The sequence below is a fragment of the Megascapheus bottae genome, chromosome 22 (assembly GCF_031878675.1).
Source record: "Megascapheus bottae isolate mThoBot1 chromosome 22, mThoBot2.hap1, whole genome shotgun sequence".
NCBI classification, from domain to species: Eukaryota; Metazoa; Chordata; class Mammalia; order Rodentia; family Geomyidae; genus Megascapheus; species Megascapheus bottae.
The window spans coordinates 30,364,028-30,381,381 of NC_143530.1; the positions used below are offsets into that span (position 1 = coordinate 30,364,028).

General features: G+C 41.9%; 1 protein-coding gene across 5 annotated transcripts in view; it reads left to right on the forward strand.

The window, feature by feature from the left end:
* Nucleotides 1-16,743, forward strand: part of Dsp (desmoplakin) — a 135,261-nt gene extending 118,518 nt beyond the window's left edge. For 3 of the 5 annotated variants that reach the window (XM_090356441.1, XM_090356440.1, XM_090356442.1), the window contains 10 exons: nt 480-706; nt 1,706-1,872; nt 2,354-2,492; nt 3,385-3,578; nt 5,246-5,408; nt 7,027-7,110; nt 7,559-7,666; nt 8,578-8,676; nt 9,219-11,513; nt 12,839-16,743. In XM_090356441.1, the coding sequence (XP_090212567.1) occupies nt 480-706; nt 1,706-1,872; nt 2,354-2,492; nt 3,385-3,578; nt 5,246-5,408; nt 7,027-7,110; nt 7,559-7,666; nt 8,578-8,676; nt 9,219-11,513; nt 12,839-16,075 (6,713 nt within the window). In that variant the 3' untranslated portion in view covers nt 16,076-16,743. The remainder of the gene's footprint in view (nt 1-479; nt 707-1,705; nt 1,873-2,353; nt 2,493-3,384; nt 3,579-5,245; nt 5,409-7,026; nt 7,111-7,558; nt 7,667-8,577; nt 8,677-9,218; nt 11,514-12,838) is intronic. The other 2 variants (XM_090356444.1, XM_090356443.1) reach the window with 2 other exon arrangements.
* Nucleotides 16,744-17,354: the final 611 nt, after the last annotated feature.

Here is a 17,354-nt window from a genome sequence, read left to right on the forward strand (position 1 = left end):
GCAGTAGCCTTGAGCAAAAAAAGCTCAAGGACAATGCCCAGGCCCTGAGTTCAAGCCCAGGACCAACACACACACACACACACACACACACACACACACACACACACACACACACACACACACGAGAGAGAGAGAGAGAGAGAGAGAGAGAGAGAGAGAGAGAGAGAGAGAGAGAGAGAGAGAGAGGGGGGGGGGGTGGGGGGACACCCAATCTCAAGAGATGAGCATTCTTGCTAGCTAGGAATAGTCTCATAAAGTGTCTCAAGAATCTCATCATTTTTCCTGAGGTCTCACCTCGAGAGGGTTATAAGAAAGCCTTCTCCACACCATAGCAGACAGATTAAAGAAGTCATCCATATACCCAATTTCTAGAATCAGATCTAATGAGACAGGCACATGCAGAACAGAGGTTTGTTTGTGGTCTAGCACCTTGCAAGCTAGGAACTTCTGACATTTCTAATCCAAACTCAATTTTACAGTAACCAAGACAGAGATCACACATGTTGGTTCCTGCCAAGATGTCAATCATAATAAAGTCATTGAAACCAACAGAGAAAATGACAAGCAAGAAACATGGTTGCTGATGGAGCTCCAGAAGATTCGCAGGCAGATGGAGCATTGTGAGGGTCGGATGTCCCTCAAAAACCTCCTGCTCACAGACCAACCATCTACACACCACATCACAGTGAAAATAAATGAGCTCAAGGTAGGGGCACACCAATACTTTGTCTGAATTCACATTTATTCTTAGACTCATCTGAAAATGAAAACAAAACAACAAAAAAAGACCAATGAAATCTCAGTTTGCATGTTAACTGGCAGGTAGATTGGTTTATTTTCTGTGGCAATGACAATCAGAAGAATCACGCAGTGGAGTATTGATCATTATATGATCAATTTGCTGAAATTCTGGAATAAACACACAATGGAACATCAGTCAGCCTTAAAAGGAATTCTGCTAATTGTAACAATATGAATGACCCTGGAGGGCATTTTGCTGAGTGACATAGACCAGACCCTGGCCCTGAAGTACTAACACTGCATGATCTCATTTGTGGGGAATCTAAGAGGAGTCAAACTCACAGAAATAGAACAGAATAGAATAGAAATAGAACCAGGGATGTTGTCAGGGAGGAACTGGAGAGCTGTGGGTCAGAGGGTAAAACAAGAAGTTATGTAGGCTAAGTCTAAACATCTAGGGTACAGCAGAAAAGTAGTAGAGAATTATACTGGGTTTCCTGAAATTTTCTGAAGAGCTAGTTTTAGGCGCCATTAAAACGCACCCCCTCCACCACGTGCGCCCACGCACTAAAGTAACTGTGGAAGGTTGGTGTTTCACATATGTATATCAAAATAACATGTTGTATACCCTAAATACATGTTTTAAAAACCAGTTTTAGCCAATGACTCACACTTGTAATCTGAGCCTTTCAGGAGGCTAAGATCTGAGAACCATGGTTCAGAGCCATCCTGGGCAAACAAATCTGTGAGACTCCTCTCCAATTAACCAGCAAAATGACAGACATGGGGATGTGGCTCAAAGGGATAAAACATTAGCCTTGAGTGCAAAAGCTGGGCAAGAGTAAAAGACCCTGAGTTCAAGCCCCAATACTGATATGCATGTTTGTGCATGCATGTGCACGTGTGCACGCACTCACACGCACGTCAGACAGCTAATGGAATAGCTTGCTTTCTTTTCTGATAGAGCGTACAGAATGATTCACAAGCCATCGCTGAGGTTCTTAATCAGCTTAAAGATATGCTTGCTAACTTCAGAGGTTCCGAAAAATACTGCTACCTACAGAACGAGGTGTTTGGGCTCTTTCAGAAGCTGGAAAATATCAATGGTGTTTCAGATGGCTATTTAAATAGGTAAGCACAACTAAACTAATCAAAGATTTTGCTTTCTTAATGCTCTAGTCTTGACAGGTACCTCTGCCATCTGTGCTCTGCTCATTGGAGCTTGTGTCATACGGTGCTGCATTTCCCCAGATACTTGCTTTGTTCTCCCATGGCTTAGAGAGAACATCCTCCAGCTGAGGATGTTAATTCCACTATTCTGAAATCTTAGAACAGTTTTTATGTAGCTTAGACCTAAGATATACTGAACTTGAATTTCTTTAGGGAATATAGAAGGGCAGAGACAGACAGACAGACAGACACAGACACAGACACACACACACACACACACACACACACACACACACACACACTGTTTTCACAGCCTATACAATAGGCAAAATAAATTGTATCTGCTTTAGCTTTTAGGATCTTGTTTATGGATAGTCCCAAGAGCCAAATGGTCACAGTCTACATCACCTGAAGTTTTACCTGCCTTTCGTTTTCTTCCCAGCTTGTGCTCAGTGAGAGCCCTTCTCCAGGCTATTCTCCAAACGGAAGACATGTTAAAGGTCTATGAAGCCAGGCTCACTGAGGAGGAAACTGTCTGCCTGGACCTGGATAAAGTGGAGGCTTACCGCTGTGGACTGAAGGTAACTCCAGTGGTTGGAACAATGGCCAGGTGTACAAGAAGTATGAGAGGACTCATTCCCCTTTTGCAAAACCTCATCATGTTGTCATGAGTGGATTTCTTTTTTCTTTCTTTCTTTCTTTTTTGCCTCTTTACTTTTCAGAAGACTTTTTTTTCCCCTTAGAATGGTTCTAGATTTACAGGAAAATTGGCAAGATGTTACAAAGCCTAGCTATACTACACCTTGTTCCTCCTATTCTTTTTTTGTTTTGTTTTGTTTTGTTTTTTTTCCAGTCCTGGGCTTGAGCTCAGGGCCTGAGCACTGTCCTTGGACTTTCTCAAGACTAGAACTCTACCACTTGAGCCTCAGCACCACTTCCTGCTTTATTCTATGTATGTGGTACTAAGGAATCTAACCCGGGTCTCCCTGCATGCTAGGCAAGCACTCCACTACTAGGCCAAACTCCCTGCCCATTTCTCCTATTATTAACGCCTTACATTTTGTATGGTATGTTTAGTAGGATTAATGAGTCCACATTGCTTTATTAGTGTGAGCTAACCGGTGCTTTCTTCAGATTTCCCTTTCGGTCTCATGAGTTTTGAGGATTACTGACTTTCGTTGGCCACACATAGTTGATGTTAGCCTTGTCTTTCTACTGCCTGTTTCATGAACAATATGGAGATTAACTGGGGTACTGGACTTATTGATGGGGTGTGGAATTGAGCTGATTTCTTTCCAGTGGGATTTCCCAGAGCCTTTAATATGTTAGGAGACTTTGTAATTATTCTGTAAGATTTAGCACATCTCAATCTAGTACATGCATTGAATCCTTCTTTAATGGAGTACTGTAGCATACTGTGGAAGAAGGGACCAATTTTTGTTTGTGCTTATGTTTACCTTTTGACTCTTGCAGAAAATAAAAAATGACTTGAACTTGAAGAAGTCACTGCTGGCCACCATGAAGACAGAGCTACAAAAAGCCCAACAGATCCATTCTCAGTCTTCTCAGCAGTATCCTCTCTATGACCTAGACCTGGGAAAGTTCAATGAGAAAGTCATACAGCTGTCAGATCGCTGGCAGAAAATAGACAAACAGATAGACTTCAGGTGTGTGCCAACCTCTTTACCTACTCTTGTCCCATTTGATGGATCGAGGATAGGATTGTGAAAATGTCATTTGCCCAAGGGGCTGTATAAAAAAATATTGACTTAGATTATATTTAAGCCTAATAGATGCTTGTCTCAGGAAGAACACAGCACAGAAGCCCTCCAGGATGTTAGAGAAATAGCAGAAGACATTTCACAAGTACTTTTGTGCCCTATAAACTCATTATGGCTGCAGGAAGTAGGAGCTGCTTAGATTGAGTGTTCTCCAGAAGTCTATAAAACTGAGTCTTAGATTAAAAAACAACAACAAAAAAAAATAAACCTTTACAAGCTGGGTGTGGTGGCTCATGCCTGTAATCCTAGCTCAGATCTGAGGATAATGATTCAAAGCTAGTCCTGGCACTAAAGTCTGTGAGACTCTTATCTCCAATTAATCACCAGAAAATCAGAAGTGGAGCTGTGGCTCAAGGGGTAGGGTAGTAGCCTTGAGCTGAAGAGCTCAAGGACAAGGCCCAGGCCCAGAGTTCAAGCCCCATGACTGACCCCCCCCCCCCGCCCCGCCACAAAAAGAGTCTTTACAGAAAACAAGGTTCCAAAAAAGTCTCCTGAACTTTTTCATTTTTACTAATAATACTTATTTTAAATATAATCTTTATGGAAATATAAGTTATACACCATATAATTCAATCATTTAAAGCATACAGTTAAGTGAATTTCATGTATATATGTATTTACTTATTGCTGAAATGGAATCCATTGCCTCTCACATATTAGCCAGGCCCTCCATAAGTCATATCCCAGCCCCAGCCAACTTGAGATTGAAACTTTTTCATCGTCCCAAAAGAAACCCCCATGGCTCAGTGGGTGCTGCTTCCTTCCCACCTTAGCCTCGAAGCCCCAGGCAGTCACCAATGTACCGTATGTCCCTTGAGAGTTGCCTATTTGAGATATTTCATGGGAATAGAATATATGCTATATGGCATTTCAATAATGATTTATTTTATAGATTATAGTACTCCTGAGGTTCATGCTATTGAAACATATTTTAGCTTGTCATTTCTCTTTTTTTGTAAATCTTTAAGTTTTTTTTATTATTATAAAGGTGATGTGCAGAGGGATTACAGTTACAAAGTCACTTAAAGAGTATGTTTCTTTTGGAACAGTGTCATTCCTTCTTTGCTCTCTCCTGGTTTTTCCCTCCCATCCCCGCCCACTAGTTGTATTTTCAATGTGTCTAGTGAGTGTCACTGCTGTTTGTTCACTCTTTCTCCCTCCATTTCTGTGCTCCACTTCCCTTCCAGACAAATGAAAAAACAAGACAAAAAGAAAACAAAAACAAGGGAAGGAAACCCTCTTGTTTCAATTTCCTAGACCTCATTATTTTTGTTTCTATCTCTTTTTAATGGGTGGGTAGTATTCCGTTGCTTAGCTATAACAAATTTCATTAATCCTTTCATCAGTGAGTGGATATTTGGGTTCTTTTCAGTTTGGAGATGGTATGAAAAAAATGATGCTATGATTGTTGCTGTGTAAATTCAAGTGTAAGCATAGGTTTTCATTTCTCATGTATATATACATACATACACACATCAAGTGGACTTACTGGATTGTTCAGTATGTTTAGAAACTAATAACAATGCTTAATAGTTGTATTAATTTTTCCCCAGATTATGGGACCTGGAGAAACAAATTAAGCAACTGCGGAATTACCGTGATAATTATCAGAGTTTCTGTAAGTGGCTATATGATGCCAAGCGTCGCCAGGATTCCTTAGAGTCCATGAAGTTTGGAGATTCCAATACAGTAATGCGGTTTCTGAATGAGCAAAAGGTATAAAACAGCTTGTCCTTCTGTAGCTGTTTTGAGATTGTGCACAAACTGTGGTTTCCTCTGGTTTTTACGATAGTGCCTTTGTTCTAAATGATCTGTATTTCACATTACACTCTACTTTGTAAGTGCTTAAGTATATCTAGAGGAAAACAGATGCTGATATTTAGGAAGGAATGCAATAAATAATAGCCTAGCTCGTGACAGGTGCAGAGGCTTATGCCTGTAATCCTAGCTACTCAGGAAGCTCAGATCTGAGGATTGAGATTCAAAGCCAGCCCAGGCACTAAAAACTGTGACTCTTATCTCCAGTTAACTACTAGAAAACCAGAAGTGGCGCTGTGGCTCAAGGTGTAGGGCCGTAGCCTGAAGCAAAAGCGCTCAGGGACAGCGCCCAGGCGCAGAGTCCAAGCCCCATGATTGGCAAAAAAAAAAAAAAAAATATATATATATATATATATATATGCATATAGCCTAGATCACTTTATTAAAGTGATACTAGCTACTCAGGAGACTGAGATCTGAAACCATCCTGGGCAGAAAAGTCTGTGAGACATATTATCTTTAAATAACTAGCAACAAGCTGAAAATGGAGCTGCAATATAAGTAGTAGAGTGCTAGCCTTAAGCTAAAAATCCCAGTGAGGGCACAAGGCCCTGAGTTCAAGCCCCAGTATTGGCACCAAAAAAAGAAAAGAATGGAGCTGGGAGTTTGGCCTAGTGGGAAAAGTGCCTTAGGCACGAAGACCCAGGTTCGATTCCTCGGTACCACATACTTAGAAAAGGCTGGAAGTAGTGCTGTGGCTCAAGTGGTGGAGCACCAGCCTCGAGGAAAACTCAAGGACAATGTTTAGGCCTTGAGTTCAAGCCCTAGGACTAGCCAAAAAAAAAAAAAAAAGGAAGGAAGAAAGAAAGACAGAAAAAAAGAAAGAAAAGAATGTAATTATGAAAATAGAGATTGTGTAGTATTCTTTTCACATTATACTAAAGTATCATTTTGTTTTGTTTTGTGCTAGTCCTAGGGCTTGAACTCAAGTCCTGGGTACTGCATCTAAGCTATTTTTCTCAAAGCCAGCACTCTACCTCTTGAGTTGTAGCTCCACTTCTGGCTTCTTGGTGCCTAATTGGAAATAAGAGTCTCATGGTATTTATTCAGATTTTAGCCTCTTGAGTACGTAGGATTATAGCAGATGTGAGCTACTGGTGCCTGCCTATATACTAATGTATCTTTATAAATGGAGATGATAAGGGCACATGCCTGTAATTTCATCATTTGAGGGACAGGAGGACTGAGAATTTGTGGCCAGCCAGGGCTATATAGCAAGATCTTTGTTCAAAATAATAATACAAATAAATAAAATTGAAGTAAAAGCTGAGGTGAGATGAGCAGAAAAGCAGTACTCAATTGAAAATAGTTTCTTAAAGGTATTAATGAACTGGAAATTTTTCTTCTCTTGCTAAATGGCAGAAAATAGGCTCTTCTCCCTAAGCTGTAACTGAAAATACAAGAACAGTACATATAGCAGTAAACTGAAGAACAAAAAAAAAACCCATCATAAAGGAATGACATGACTTTAAAAGATATCTGTATAATGTTTGTAAATATGTTCTTCTTTATATAGAACTTGCACAATGAAATTTCTGGCAAACGAGACAAATCAGAAGAAGTACAAAAGATTGCTGAACTTTGCGCAAATTCAATTAAGGTATGTTGGTTTCACTGAGTGTTGGCATTACTTGGCTTGCCAAGCACCAGTAACTCATGCCTATAATCCTAGCTACTTGGGAGGTGAAGATCAAGAAGATTGTGGTTCAAGACCAGCCTACACACAAAAAGGCTAATGAGACCTCATCTATATCATGTAGCTGGGTATAGTAGTATGTGCCTTTGATCTCAGCTACCAGGGAGGCCATAGGTAAAGGGATCAAAGTCAGAGGCAAGACCCTTCCTTCAAAATAACTAAAACGAAAAACAAAGGATGGTGTGTGGCTGAAGTGATAGAAGTCAGTGATAGACCACTGGCCTACCATGTTTAAAACCCTGGATTTGAACTCCATTAAAACACACACACACCACCACCACCACCACCACCACCACACCACACATACACAGCACATATACCACATATGCACATGAAACTTTTTTTCCTGCAGGATTATGAACTCCAATTGGCATCATATACTTCAGGACTGGAAACTCTGCTGAACATACCTATCAAGAGAACCATGGTCCAGTCCCCATCTGGGGTGATTCTGCAAGAGGTATATATCATTATGTAACTCTTAGCATCTGCCCTTCTGCCTATCTACTCCCTGTTTCCTGCCTGACTTCCCTATTACCTGTCACAGACAGTCTGCCTGTAAAATTTAAGAGCAGACAGGTTAGGCTACCTCCAGCGTAAGGCACTCAAACATAATACATGTTAAATGTTTATTTAAGGGCCAGAAGTTTGAACTAGTGGTAGAGTGCTTGCCTAGTGTGCATGAAGACCCAGATTCAATTCTGTGGTACCACATACATAGAAATGGCCGGAAGTGGTGCTGTGGCTCAAGTCGTAGAGCTCTAGCCTTGAGAAAGCCCAAGGACAGTGCTCAGGCTCTGAATTCAAGCCCTGGGACTGGCAAGAAAGAAAGAAAGAAAGACAGAAAGAGAGAAAGAGAGAAAGAAAGAAAAAAAGAAAGAAAGAAAGAAAGAAAGAAAGAAAGAAAGAAAGAGAAAGAAAGAAAGAAAGATGGGGAGAGAGAGAGAGAGAGAGAGAGAGAGAGAGAGAGAGAGAGAGAGAGAGAGAGAGAGAGAGAGAAAGAAAGAAAGAAAAGAGAAATGTTAAATCTGCATGTACTATTTGAGCCTTTGCAGAAATTAGATTTAAATTTCTGGCTATGGAGTGGGAGAAGTAGAAGTCCTATAGTAGATTTCTGAAAGACAGTTTCTCCCCAAAGACAATTGGAGAGTGTCAACCATCAGAGGGTTTAAGGGAAAACAAGTGGAGTGGATGCACATTTTGGAGGACCTTTGTTTTGCTGGACTTCTAGATTTTTGGAACTGGCATACATGATAAGAGAATTTGTCCTTTGTCTAATGTCAACCCATTATTTAAAAAAAAACAAAATTGATTCTATTGCCCAGAATTTTTTTAATGAAACATGCACATATTTTTCTTCTTTTCTCTAAGGCTGCAGACATTCATGCTCGGTACATAGAGCTACTTACAAGGTCTGGAGATTATTATAGATTCTTAAGTGAGATGCTGAAGAGTTTGGAAGATCTGAAGGTAATCATTTTCTTTGAGTTCCTCATTACAACATGGATTTGGCAAGTCAAATTACACTTCTTCTGAACATTCTATCTAATTCAGTGTGTTTGTAAGTTTGGAATCAATTCTATGTTCTAGTATTACTATTGGAAATAGACTTAGGTAATATTTGCAAAATTGTAGCCACTTTACCAAAACTCAGTAGTTTCATTTGGTGTTTGGCCAAGGAATTTCTCTGTAAATTTTGGAGAGGCATATCCTGAGCTAGCTGGGTTTGAGTCTTTCATGACAAGTGACTATTTATAATTTTATTCTTCCTTTTTAATGCTGGGATTGATTTTTGCTAGGAAGTATAGTTTGTACCTTGAAATAAAAAAACAGAATGTTAGAAATTATGAACTTGATCCTAAAAGAAATTACCTCAATATGTGTGTGTGTGTGTGTGTGTGTGTGTGTTGGGTGATAAGATGTACAGTGGTTTGGAAGGAGAAAAATGCTCTTTCTTTCTTGTGATGTAAGGTGTATTTCTTTTAACCATAGCTTCTGATTCGTACCCACAGCTAAAGAATACCAAGATTGAAGTTTTGGAAGAGGAACTCAGACTGGCCCGAGATGCCAACTCAGAAAACTGTAACAAGAACAAATTCCTGGATCAGAATCTGCAAAAATACCAGGCCGAGTGTTCCCAGTTCAAAGCGAAGCTCGTGAGCTTAGAGGAACTGAAGAGACAAGCTGAGCTGGACGGGAAGTCAGCAAAACAAAATCTAGATAAGTGCTATGCCCAAATAAAAGAGCTCAATGAGAAAATCACCCGGCTGACTTACGAGATTGAAGATGAAAAGCGAAGAAGAAAGACCGTGGAGGACAGATTTGACCAGCAAAAGAATGATTATGACCAGCTGCAGAAAGCGAGGCAGTGTGAAAAGGAGAACCTCGGCTGGCAGAAATTAGAATCTGAGAAAGCCATCAAGGAGAAGGAGTACGAGATAGAAAGGTTGAGGGTTCTGCTGCAGGAAGAAGGTGCCCGGAAGAGAGAATATGAAAATGAGCTGGCAAAGGTAAGAAATCACTATAATGAGGAAATGAGTAATTTAAGGAACAAGTATGAAACAGAAATTAACATTACGAAGACTACCATCAAGGAGATATCTATGCAGAAAGAGGATGATTCCAAAAATCTTAGAAACCAGCTTGACAGACTCTCGAGGGAGAACCGGGACCTGAAGGATGAAATTGTCAGGCTCAATGACAGCATCCTGCAGGCTACTGAGCAACGAAGGCGGGCTGAAGAAAACGCTCTTCAGCAAAAAGCCTGTGGCTCTGAGATCATGCAGAAGAAACAACATCTGGAGATTGAACTGAAGCAGGTCATCCAGCAACGCTCAGAGGACAATGCAAGGCACAAGCAGTCCCTGGAGGAAGCTGCCAAGACTATTCAGGACAAAAACAAAGAGATTGAAAGACTCAAAGCTGAGTTTCAGGAGGAGGCCAAACGCCGCTGGGAATACGAAAACGAACTGAGTAAGGTAAGAAACAGTTACGATGAGGAGATCATTAGCTTAAAAAACCAGTTTGAGACTGAGATCAACATCACCAAGACCACCATCCACCAGCTCACCATGCAAAAGGAAGAAGACACCAGTGGCTATCGAGCTCAGATAGACAACCTCACCAGAGAAAACAGGAACTTAGCCGAAGAGATTAAGAGGCTAAAGAACACCTTAGCTCAGACCACCGAGAACCTCAGGAGAGTTGAAGAAAACGTCCAACAACAAAAGGCCACTGGCTCGGAGGTGACTCAGAGGAAACAGCAGTTGGAGATTGAGCTGAGACAGGTGACTCAGATGCGGACCGAAGAGAGCATGAGATACAAGCAGTCCCTTGATGATGCTGCCAAGACAATCCAGGATAAAAACAAAGAGATAGAAAGGTTAAAACAACTAGTAGAAAAAGAAGCCAATGAACGGAAGTGCCTGGAAGATGAAAATGCTAAATTGCAAAGGGTCCAGTACGACCTGCAAAAAGCCAACAATAATGCATCTGAAACCATAAGTAAATTGAAAGTTCAGGAGCAGGAACTGACGCGCCTGAGGATAGACTATGAAAGGGTCTCCCAGGAGAGGACTGTGAAGGATCAGGACATCACACGCTTCCAGAGCTCTCTGAAGGAGCTGCAGTTGCAGAAGCAGAAAGTGGAGGAGGAGCTGAACCGGCTGAAGAGAACAGCCTGTGAAGACTCCTCCAAAAGAAAGAAGCTGGAGGATGAACTAGAAGGCATGAGGAGGTCTTTGAAAGAGCAAGCCATCAAAATCACCAATCTGACCCAGCAACTGGAGCAGGCATCCATTGTTAAGAAAAGGAGTGAGGATGACCTCCGGCAGCAGAGGGAGGTGCTAGATGGACATGTGAGGGACAAGCAAAGGACCCAGGAGGAGCTGAGGATGCTCTCCTCGGAAGTGGAGGCCTTGAGGCGGCAGCTGGTACAGGAGCAAGAAAATGTGAAGCAGGCTCACTTGAGAAATGAGCACTTCCAAAAGGCCATAGAAGACAAGAGCAGAAGTCTTAATGAAAGCAAGATAGAAATTGAGAGACTACAATCTCTCACAGAGAACCTGACAAAGGAGCACTTGATGTTGGAAGAAGAACTACGCAATCTGAGACTGGAATACGATGACCTGCGAAGAGGCCGAAGTGAAGCAGATAGTGATAAAAATGCCACCATCTCTGAATTAAGCACCCAACTGCAGATCAGCAACAACCGAACCCTGGAACTGCAGGGGCTCATTAATGATTTACAGAGAGAGAGGGAAAATTTGAGACAGGAAATTGAGAAATTCCAAAAGCAGGCTTTAGAGGTATTCACAAATATTTGATCACAGCTTCACTGTTTTCTCAATTGACCCTGTTACCATCTGATCTCAAAAGTCTAATTTTCCCTTTCATTGCTCAACTACTACCTGTCGTAAATCTAGAAAAGTGTTTTTTGTCTTTTCAGTGCTCTTTCCCCTTTTTCCCCATCACTGCATCAAATGCCAGTCTGTGTGGAACCAATCTGGCCTTGCTAGTAAGAACTTGAGCATGTGTGTAACATTTCAGATCATTTCATCTGAGTGTTCCTTGCTCAGAATGGAAGAAATTTAGCTACCTAGTTTATTCAAGGTAGCTTTTAGCTAAAGGTATAGTTCTGTGATAGGGTATCCTTAGCATGTATGAGGTCCTGAGTTCAATCTCCAGCACCAAAAAGTTAAAATAACCAAATGAAGTAGCAAATAGTTTTTATTTCATGATTTAGGATGTACATTTGTGTGGGGAGGGGCGGGGGTGCCACTATTGGGGCTTGAACCTCAGAGCCTTGAGCTTTTGCTTGGCTTTTTCACTCAAGGCTAGAGCTCTACCACTTACACCATATCTCTACTCCTAGCTTTTTGCTACTTAATTGGAAATAGAGCCTTTGACTTTCTTGGCCAGGTTGGCTTTGAATTCTAGTCCTCATATCTCAGCCTTCTGAATAGCTAGGACTACAGGTATAAGCCACTGTACATCCCCGTAGGGTATACAATTCAAATTTATATTTTCCTTAAGGGAAAGCCATAAACATTTTTCTATGAATTCTTAAAAATTACCACTTCTGCCGTGCATAGATGATTTTCTGCATGCATTATCCTGTTCTTTCTGATCATAATCCTAACACTTTTCCCTGACTTTTCTTCTTTAAACCCATAATTAAAAGAAAAACTTCTTGTAACTTCTAATACATTTGACTTCTATAGACAATATTTGTGTGGGGCTGGGAGGCATATATGCATGTAATCTATTTATATTGTTTTATTAAACATGTCACTATGGCTGTAACAGGTGAGAATGAGCTATAGTAGAGATGACATCTTAGAAGAAAACCTGTAGTTTATTTAAAAATAAGACAAGTCTACAGCTTCTCCTAGTTCGTTTTTTGGAAAACCCACAAAACGGTAAGTATGAAGCCATGTATCACAGTGGTAACATATATTTACAGAGTTTTGGTATGAATTTATAAGATAGCAAGCCAACTGTATGTTCAGAGAAAACACAGAGAGGAAAACCAAGTAAAGAAGTTTAAAAATATATAAAATGAAGTTACATTATGATACTGATGTAAGATCAATACATTATTTTTCCCCATTTCTTTCTTCTTAAATTCTAGGCATCTAATAGGATCCAGGAATCAAAGAGTCAATGCACTCAGGTGGTTCAGGAGAGAGAGAGCCTTCTGGTTAAAATTAAAGTCCTGGAGCAAGATAAGGCCAGGCTGCAACGGCTGGAGGATGAGCTGAATCGTGCAAAGGCAACCCTGGAGGCAGAAAGCAGAGTGAAACAGCGCCTGGAGAGTGAGAAACAGCAGATCCAGAATGACCTGAACCAGTGGAAAACTCAGTATTCTCGAAAGGAGGAGACAATTAGGAAGATAGAGTCAGAAAGAGAAAAGAGTGAGAGAGAGAAGAACAGTCTGAGGAGTGAGATTGAAAGACTCCAAGCAGAGATCAAGAGGATTGAGGAGAGGTGCAGAAGGAAGCTGGAGGATTCCAGCAGGGAGACACAGTCACAGCTGGAAAATGAGCGCTGCCGACTTCAAAGGGAGATTGACAAGCTCAGACAGCGTCCCTATGGGTCCCATCGGGAGACCCAGACTGAATACGAATGGACTGTTGACTCCTCCAAGCTGGTGTTTGATGGACTAAGGAAGAAAGTGACTGCAATGCAGCTCTATGAGTGCCAGCTGATTGACAAGACAACTTTGGACAAACTGTTGAAGGGGAAGAAGTCAGTGGAAGAAGTAGCTTCTGAAATCCAGCCTTTCCTGCGGGGTGCAGGCGCTATTGCTGGTGCTTCTGCTTCCCCTAAGGAGAAATACTCTTTGGTAGAGGCCAAGAGAAAGAAATTCATCACTCCAGAATCAACAGTCATGCTTCTGGAGGCCCAGGCAGCTACAGGTGGGATCATTGATCCCCATCGGAATGAGAAACTCACTGTTGACAATGCCATCGCTCGGGATCTCATTGACTTTGATGACCGCCAGCAGATCTATACAGCAGAAAAAGCCATCACTGGTTTCGACGATCCCTTTTCAGGCAAGACAGTATCTGTTTCAGAAGCCATCAAGAAAAATTTGATTGACAGAGAAACTGGAATGCGTCTCCTGGAAGCCCAGCTTGCCTCAGGTGGTGTAGTAGACCCTGTGAATAGTGTCTTCTTGCCAAAAGATGTTGCGTTGGCTCGTGGGCTGATTGACAGAGATTTGTATCGCTCCCTGAATGATCCCCGAGATAGTCAGAAGAATTTTGTGGATCCAGTGACCAAAAAGAAGGTCAGTTACATGCAGCTGAGAGAGAGGTGCAGAATTGAGCCCCACACAGGTCTGCTCTTGCTGTCAGTCCAGAAGAGAAGCATGTCCTTCCAAGGAATCAGACAACCCGTGACCGTCACTGAGCTGGTAGATTCCGGTATACTGAGACCATCCACTGTCAATGAATTGGAATCAGGTCAGATTTCTTATGATGAGGTAGGAGAGAGAATTAAGGACTTCCTCCAGGGTTCAAGCTGTATAGCAGGCATATACAATGAGACCACAAAACAGAAGCTTGGCATTTATGAGGCCATGAAAATTGGCTTAGTTCGACCTGGGACTGCTCTGGAGTTGCTGGAGGCCCAGGCAGCTACTGGTTTTATAGTGGATCCTGTTAGTAACTTAAGGTTACCCGTGGAGGAAGCCTACAAAAGAGGTCTGGTAGGCATTGAGTTTAAAGAGAAGCTCCTGTCTGCAGAGCGAGCTGTCACTGGTTACAATGACCCAGAAACCGGAAACATCATTTCTTTGTTCCAAGCTATGAACAAGGAGCTTATTGAAAAGGGCCATGGCATTCGCTTACTGGAAGCCCAGATAGCCACTGGTGGAATCATTGACCCAAAGGAAAGCCACCGTTTACCTGTTGACATGGCCTATAAGAGGGGCTATTTTAACGAGGAGCTCAGCGAGATTCTCTCAGATCCAAGTGATGATACTAAAGGATTTTTTGATCCCAACACTGAAGAAAATCTTACCTATCTGCAACTAAAAGAAAGATGCATTAAGGATGAGGAGACTGGGCTGTGTCTTCTGCCTCTGAAGGAAAAGAAAAAACAGGTGCAAACATCACAGAAGAATACCCTCAGGAAGCGAAGAGTGGTCATAGTTGACCCGGAAACCAATAAGGAGATGTCTGTGCAGGAGGCCTACAAGAAAGGCCTTATTGATTATGAGACCTTCAGAGAACTGTGTGAGCAGGAATGTGAATGGGAAGAAATAACTATCACAGGGTCAGATGGGTCCACCAGGGTGGTCCTGGTAGATAGGAAGACAGGCAGTCAATACGATATTCAAGATGCTATTGACAAGGGCCTTGTTGATAGGAAGTTCTTTGATCAGTACCGATCAGGCAGTCTTAGCCTCACTCAGTTTGCTGACATGATCTCCTTGAAAAATGGCGTGGGCACTAGTAGTGGTATGAGCAGTAGCGTCAGTGATGAAGTGTTTAGCAGCTCCCGACATGAATCAGTAAGTAAAATCTCCACCATATCCAGTGTCCGGAATCTAACCATCAGGAGCAGTTCTCTTTCTGATCCCCTGGAGGAATCGAGCCCCATTGCAGCCATCTTTGACACTGAAAACCTGGAGAAAATCTCCATCACAGAAGGTATAGAGAGAGGCATTGTTGATAGTATCACTGGTCAGAGGCTCCTGGAAGCTCAGGCCTGCACAGGTGGCATCATCCATCCTACCACTGGGCAGAAGCTATCACTTCAGGATGCAGTCTCCCAGGGTCTCATTGACCAAGATATGGCCACCAGGCTGAAGCCTGCTCAGAAAGCCTTCATTGGCTTTGAAGGTGTGAAGGGAAAGAAGAAAATGTCAGCAGCAGAGGCAGTGAAAGAAAAATGGCTCCCCTATGAGGCAGGCCAGCGCTTCCTGGAATTCCAGTTCCTCACTGGAGGCCTTGTAGACCCCGAAGTGCATGGGAGGATAAGCACAGAAGAAGCCATCAGAAAGGGGTTTATCGATGGCCGAGCAGCCCAGAGATTGCAAGACATCAACAGCTACGCCAAAATCCTGACCTGCCCCAAAACCAAGTTAAAAATATCCTATAAGGATGCTATGAATCGCTCCATGGTGGAAGATATCACCGGTTTGCGCCTTCTAGAAGCAGCATCAGTGTCCTCCAAGGGCTTACCTAGCCCATATAATATGTCTTCAGCTCCAGGTTCCCGCTCAGGCTCCCGCTCTGGGTCTCGTTCAGGCTCTCGCTCTGGTTCCCGAAGTGGGTCCCGAAGAGGAAGCTTTGATGCCACGGGGAATTCTTCCTACTCCTATACCTACTCCTTTAGCACTAGCTCTATCGGGCACTAGTAGTCAGTGGGGAATTTTTGCTATACCATGGAGTCATTTATATGAGTTTCTACTTTATTAAATAACAACAACAAAAGAAAACCTGGTGCTTGCAGTATAATGATAGAACTATCTATGCTTTAAACATACCCGTGGGTGCAGTGTGTAGGGAAAGCAATTCTGGCTTTTTTTTTTTCAGCTCATCTTTGCTAGTGCAGCACACCTGGTAGCACATGTGAGGCGCCAGTGGCTTGTAAGGATAGCACACATTGAATTTAGAATTCTTCTATTTTAGATTTTTGATCAATTCTCAAACCCCTTTGAGGCACATTTCTATCCTTGGAGAAAAAAATTAAATTGATCTCTGATATTTTAGTCAACATGCTGTTTCTCATCTAAATACTTTCGCTTTCTGTATCAGGAGGAAAATAGCACCCCCTTTTTTCACTCCCAACCCAAACCCAAGCACTTTGGGCATGTGTTTCCTTTAGTTTAAGAACATAGATTGTATAACCTATATACTCTTTAATGCACTTGTGTGGTTTGGTTTTAATTTGTTCATGATAGCAGCAGTCTTTGCTTTTCTTTGGTTGGAGTGTTCTGTTTATTTTACTTGTCATTTTCTATGTACTTAAAAAAAGGTGTCTTTGAAGTTTACTGTTCTGGCAATAAACTTTTGGACTTCGGAAGTTTTTGTGTTTTGACTTATTATATGTTCATATGCACATACACGGGCATTTAGCAGCTGCTTCTTTTAAACCACAAAATAGATCTAAAACCATGTATTTAAAGTCTAATAAATACCATTAAAATATAATTTTGTGGGCTGGGAGTTTGGCCTAGTGGTAGAGTGCTTGCCTAGCATGCACGAAGACCCGGGTTCAATTCCTTGGTGCCACATACGTAGCAAAAAGCCAGAAGTGGTGCTATGGCTCAAGTGGTAGAGCCCTAGCCTTGAGAAAAATCCAGGGACAGTGCTCAGGCCATGAACCCAAGCACAGGACTGGCATATATATATATATATATATATATATATATATATAATTTTGTATTTTCCCCCCGTACAGAGAGGGTTGAGTTTAGTGCCTTGCAGTCTCATTCCACATTCTTGGTTATGGCTGGCACTCTACTTAGCTACATCTGCACTTCTAACTTTTTTGCTGATCATCTATCTGGAGATATTCTTAGGGATTTATTTGCTTGGGTTGGCTCTGAACTGAGATTCTTAGATCTCAGCCTCCTGAGTAGCTAGGCTTATACATGTGAGTCACTGGTGCCTGGATTACTTTGGAATTCTTGT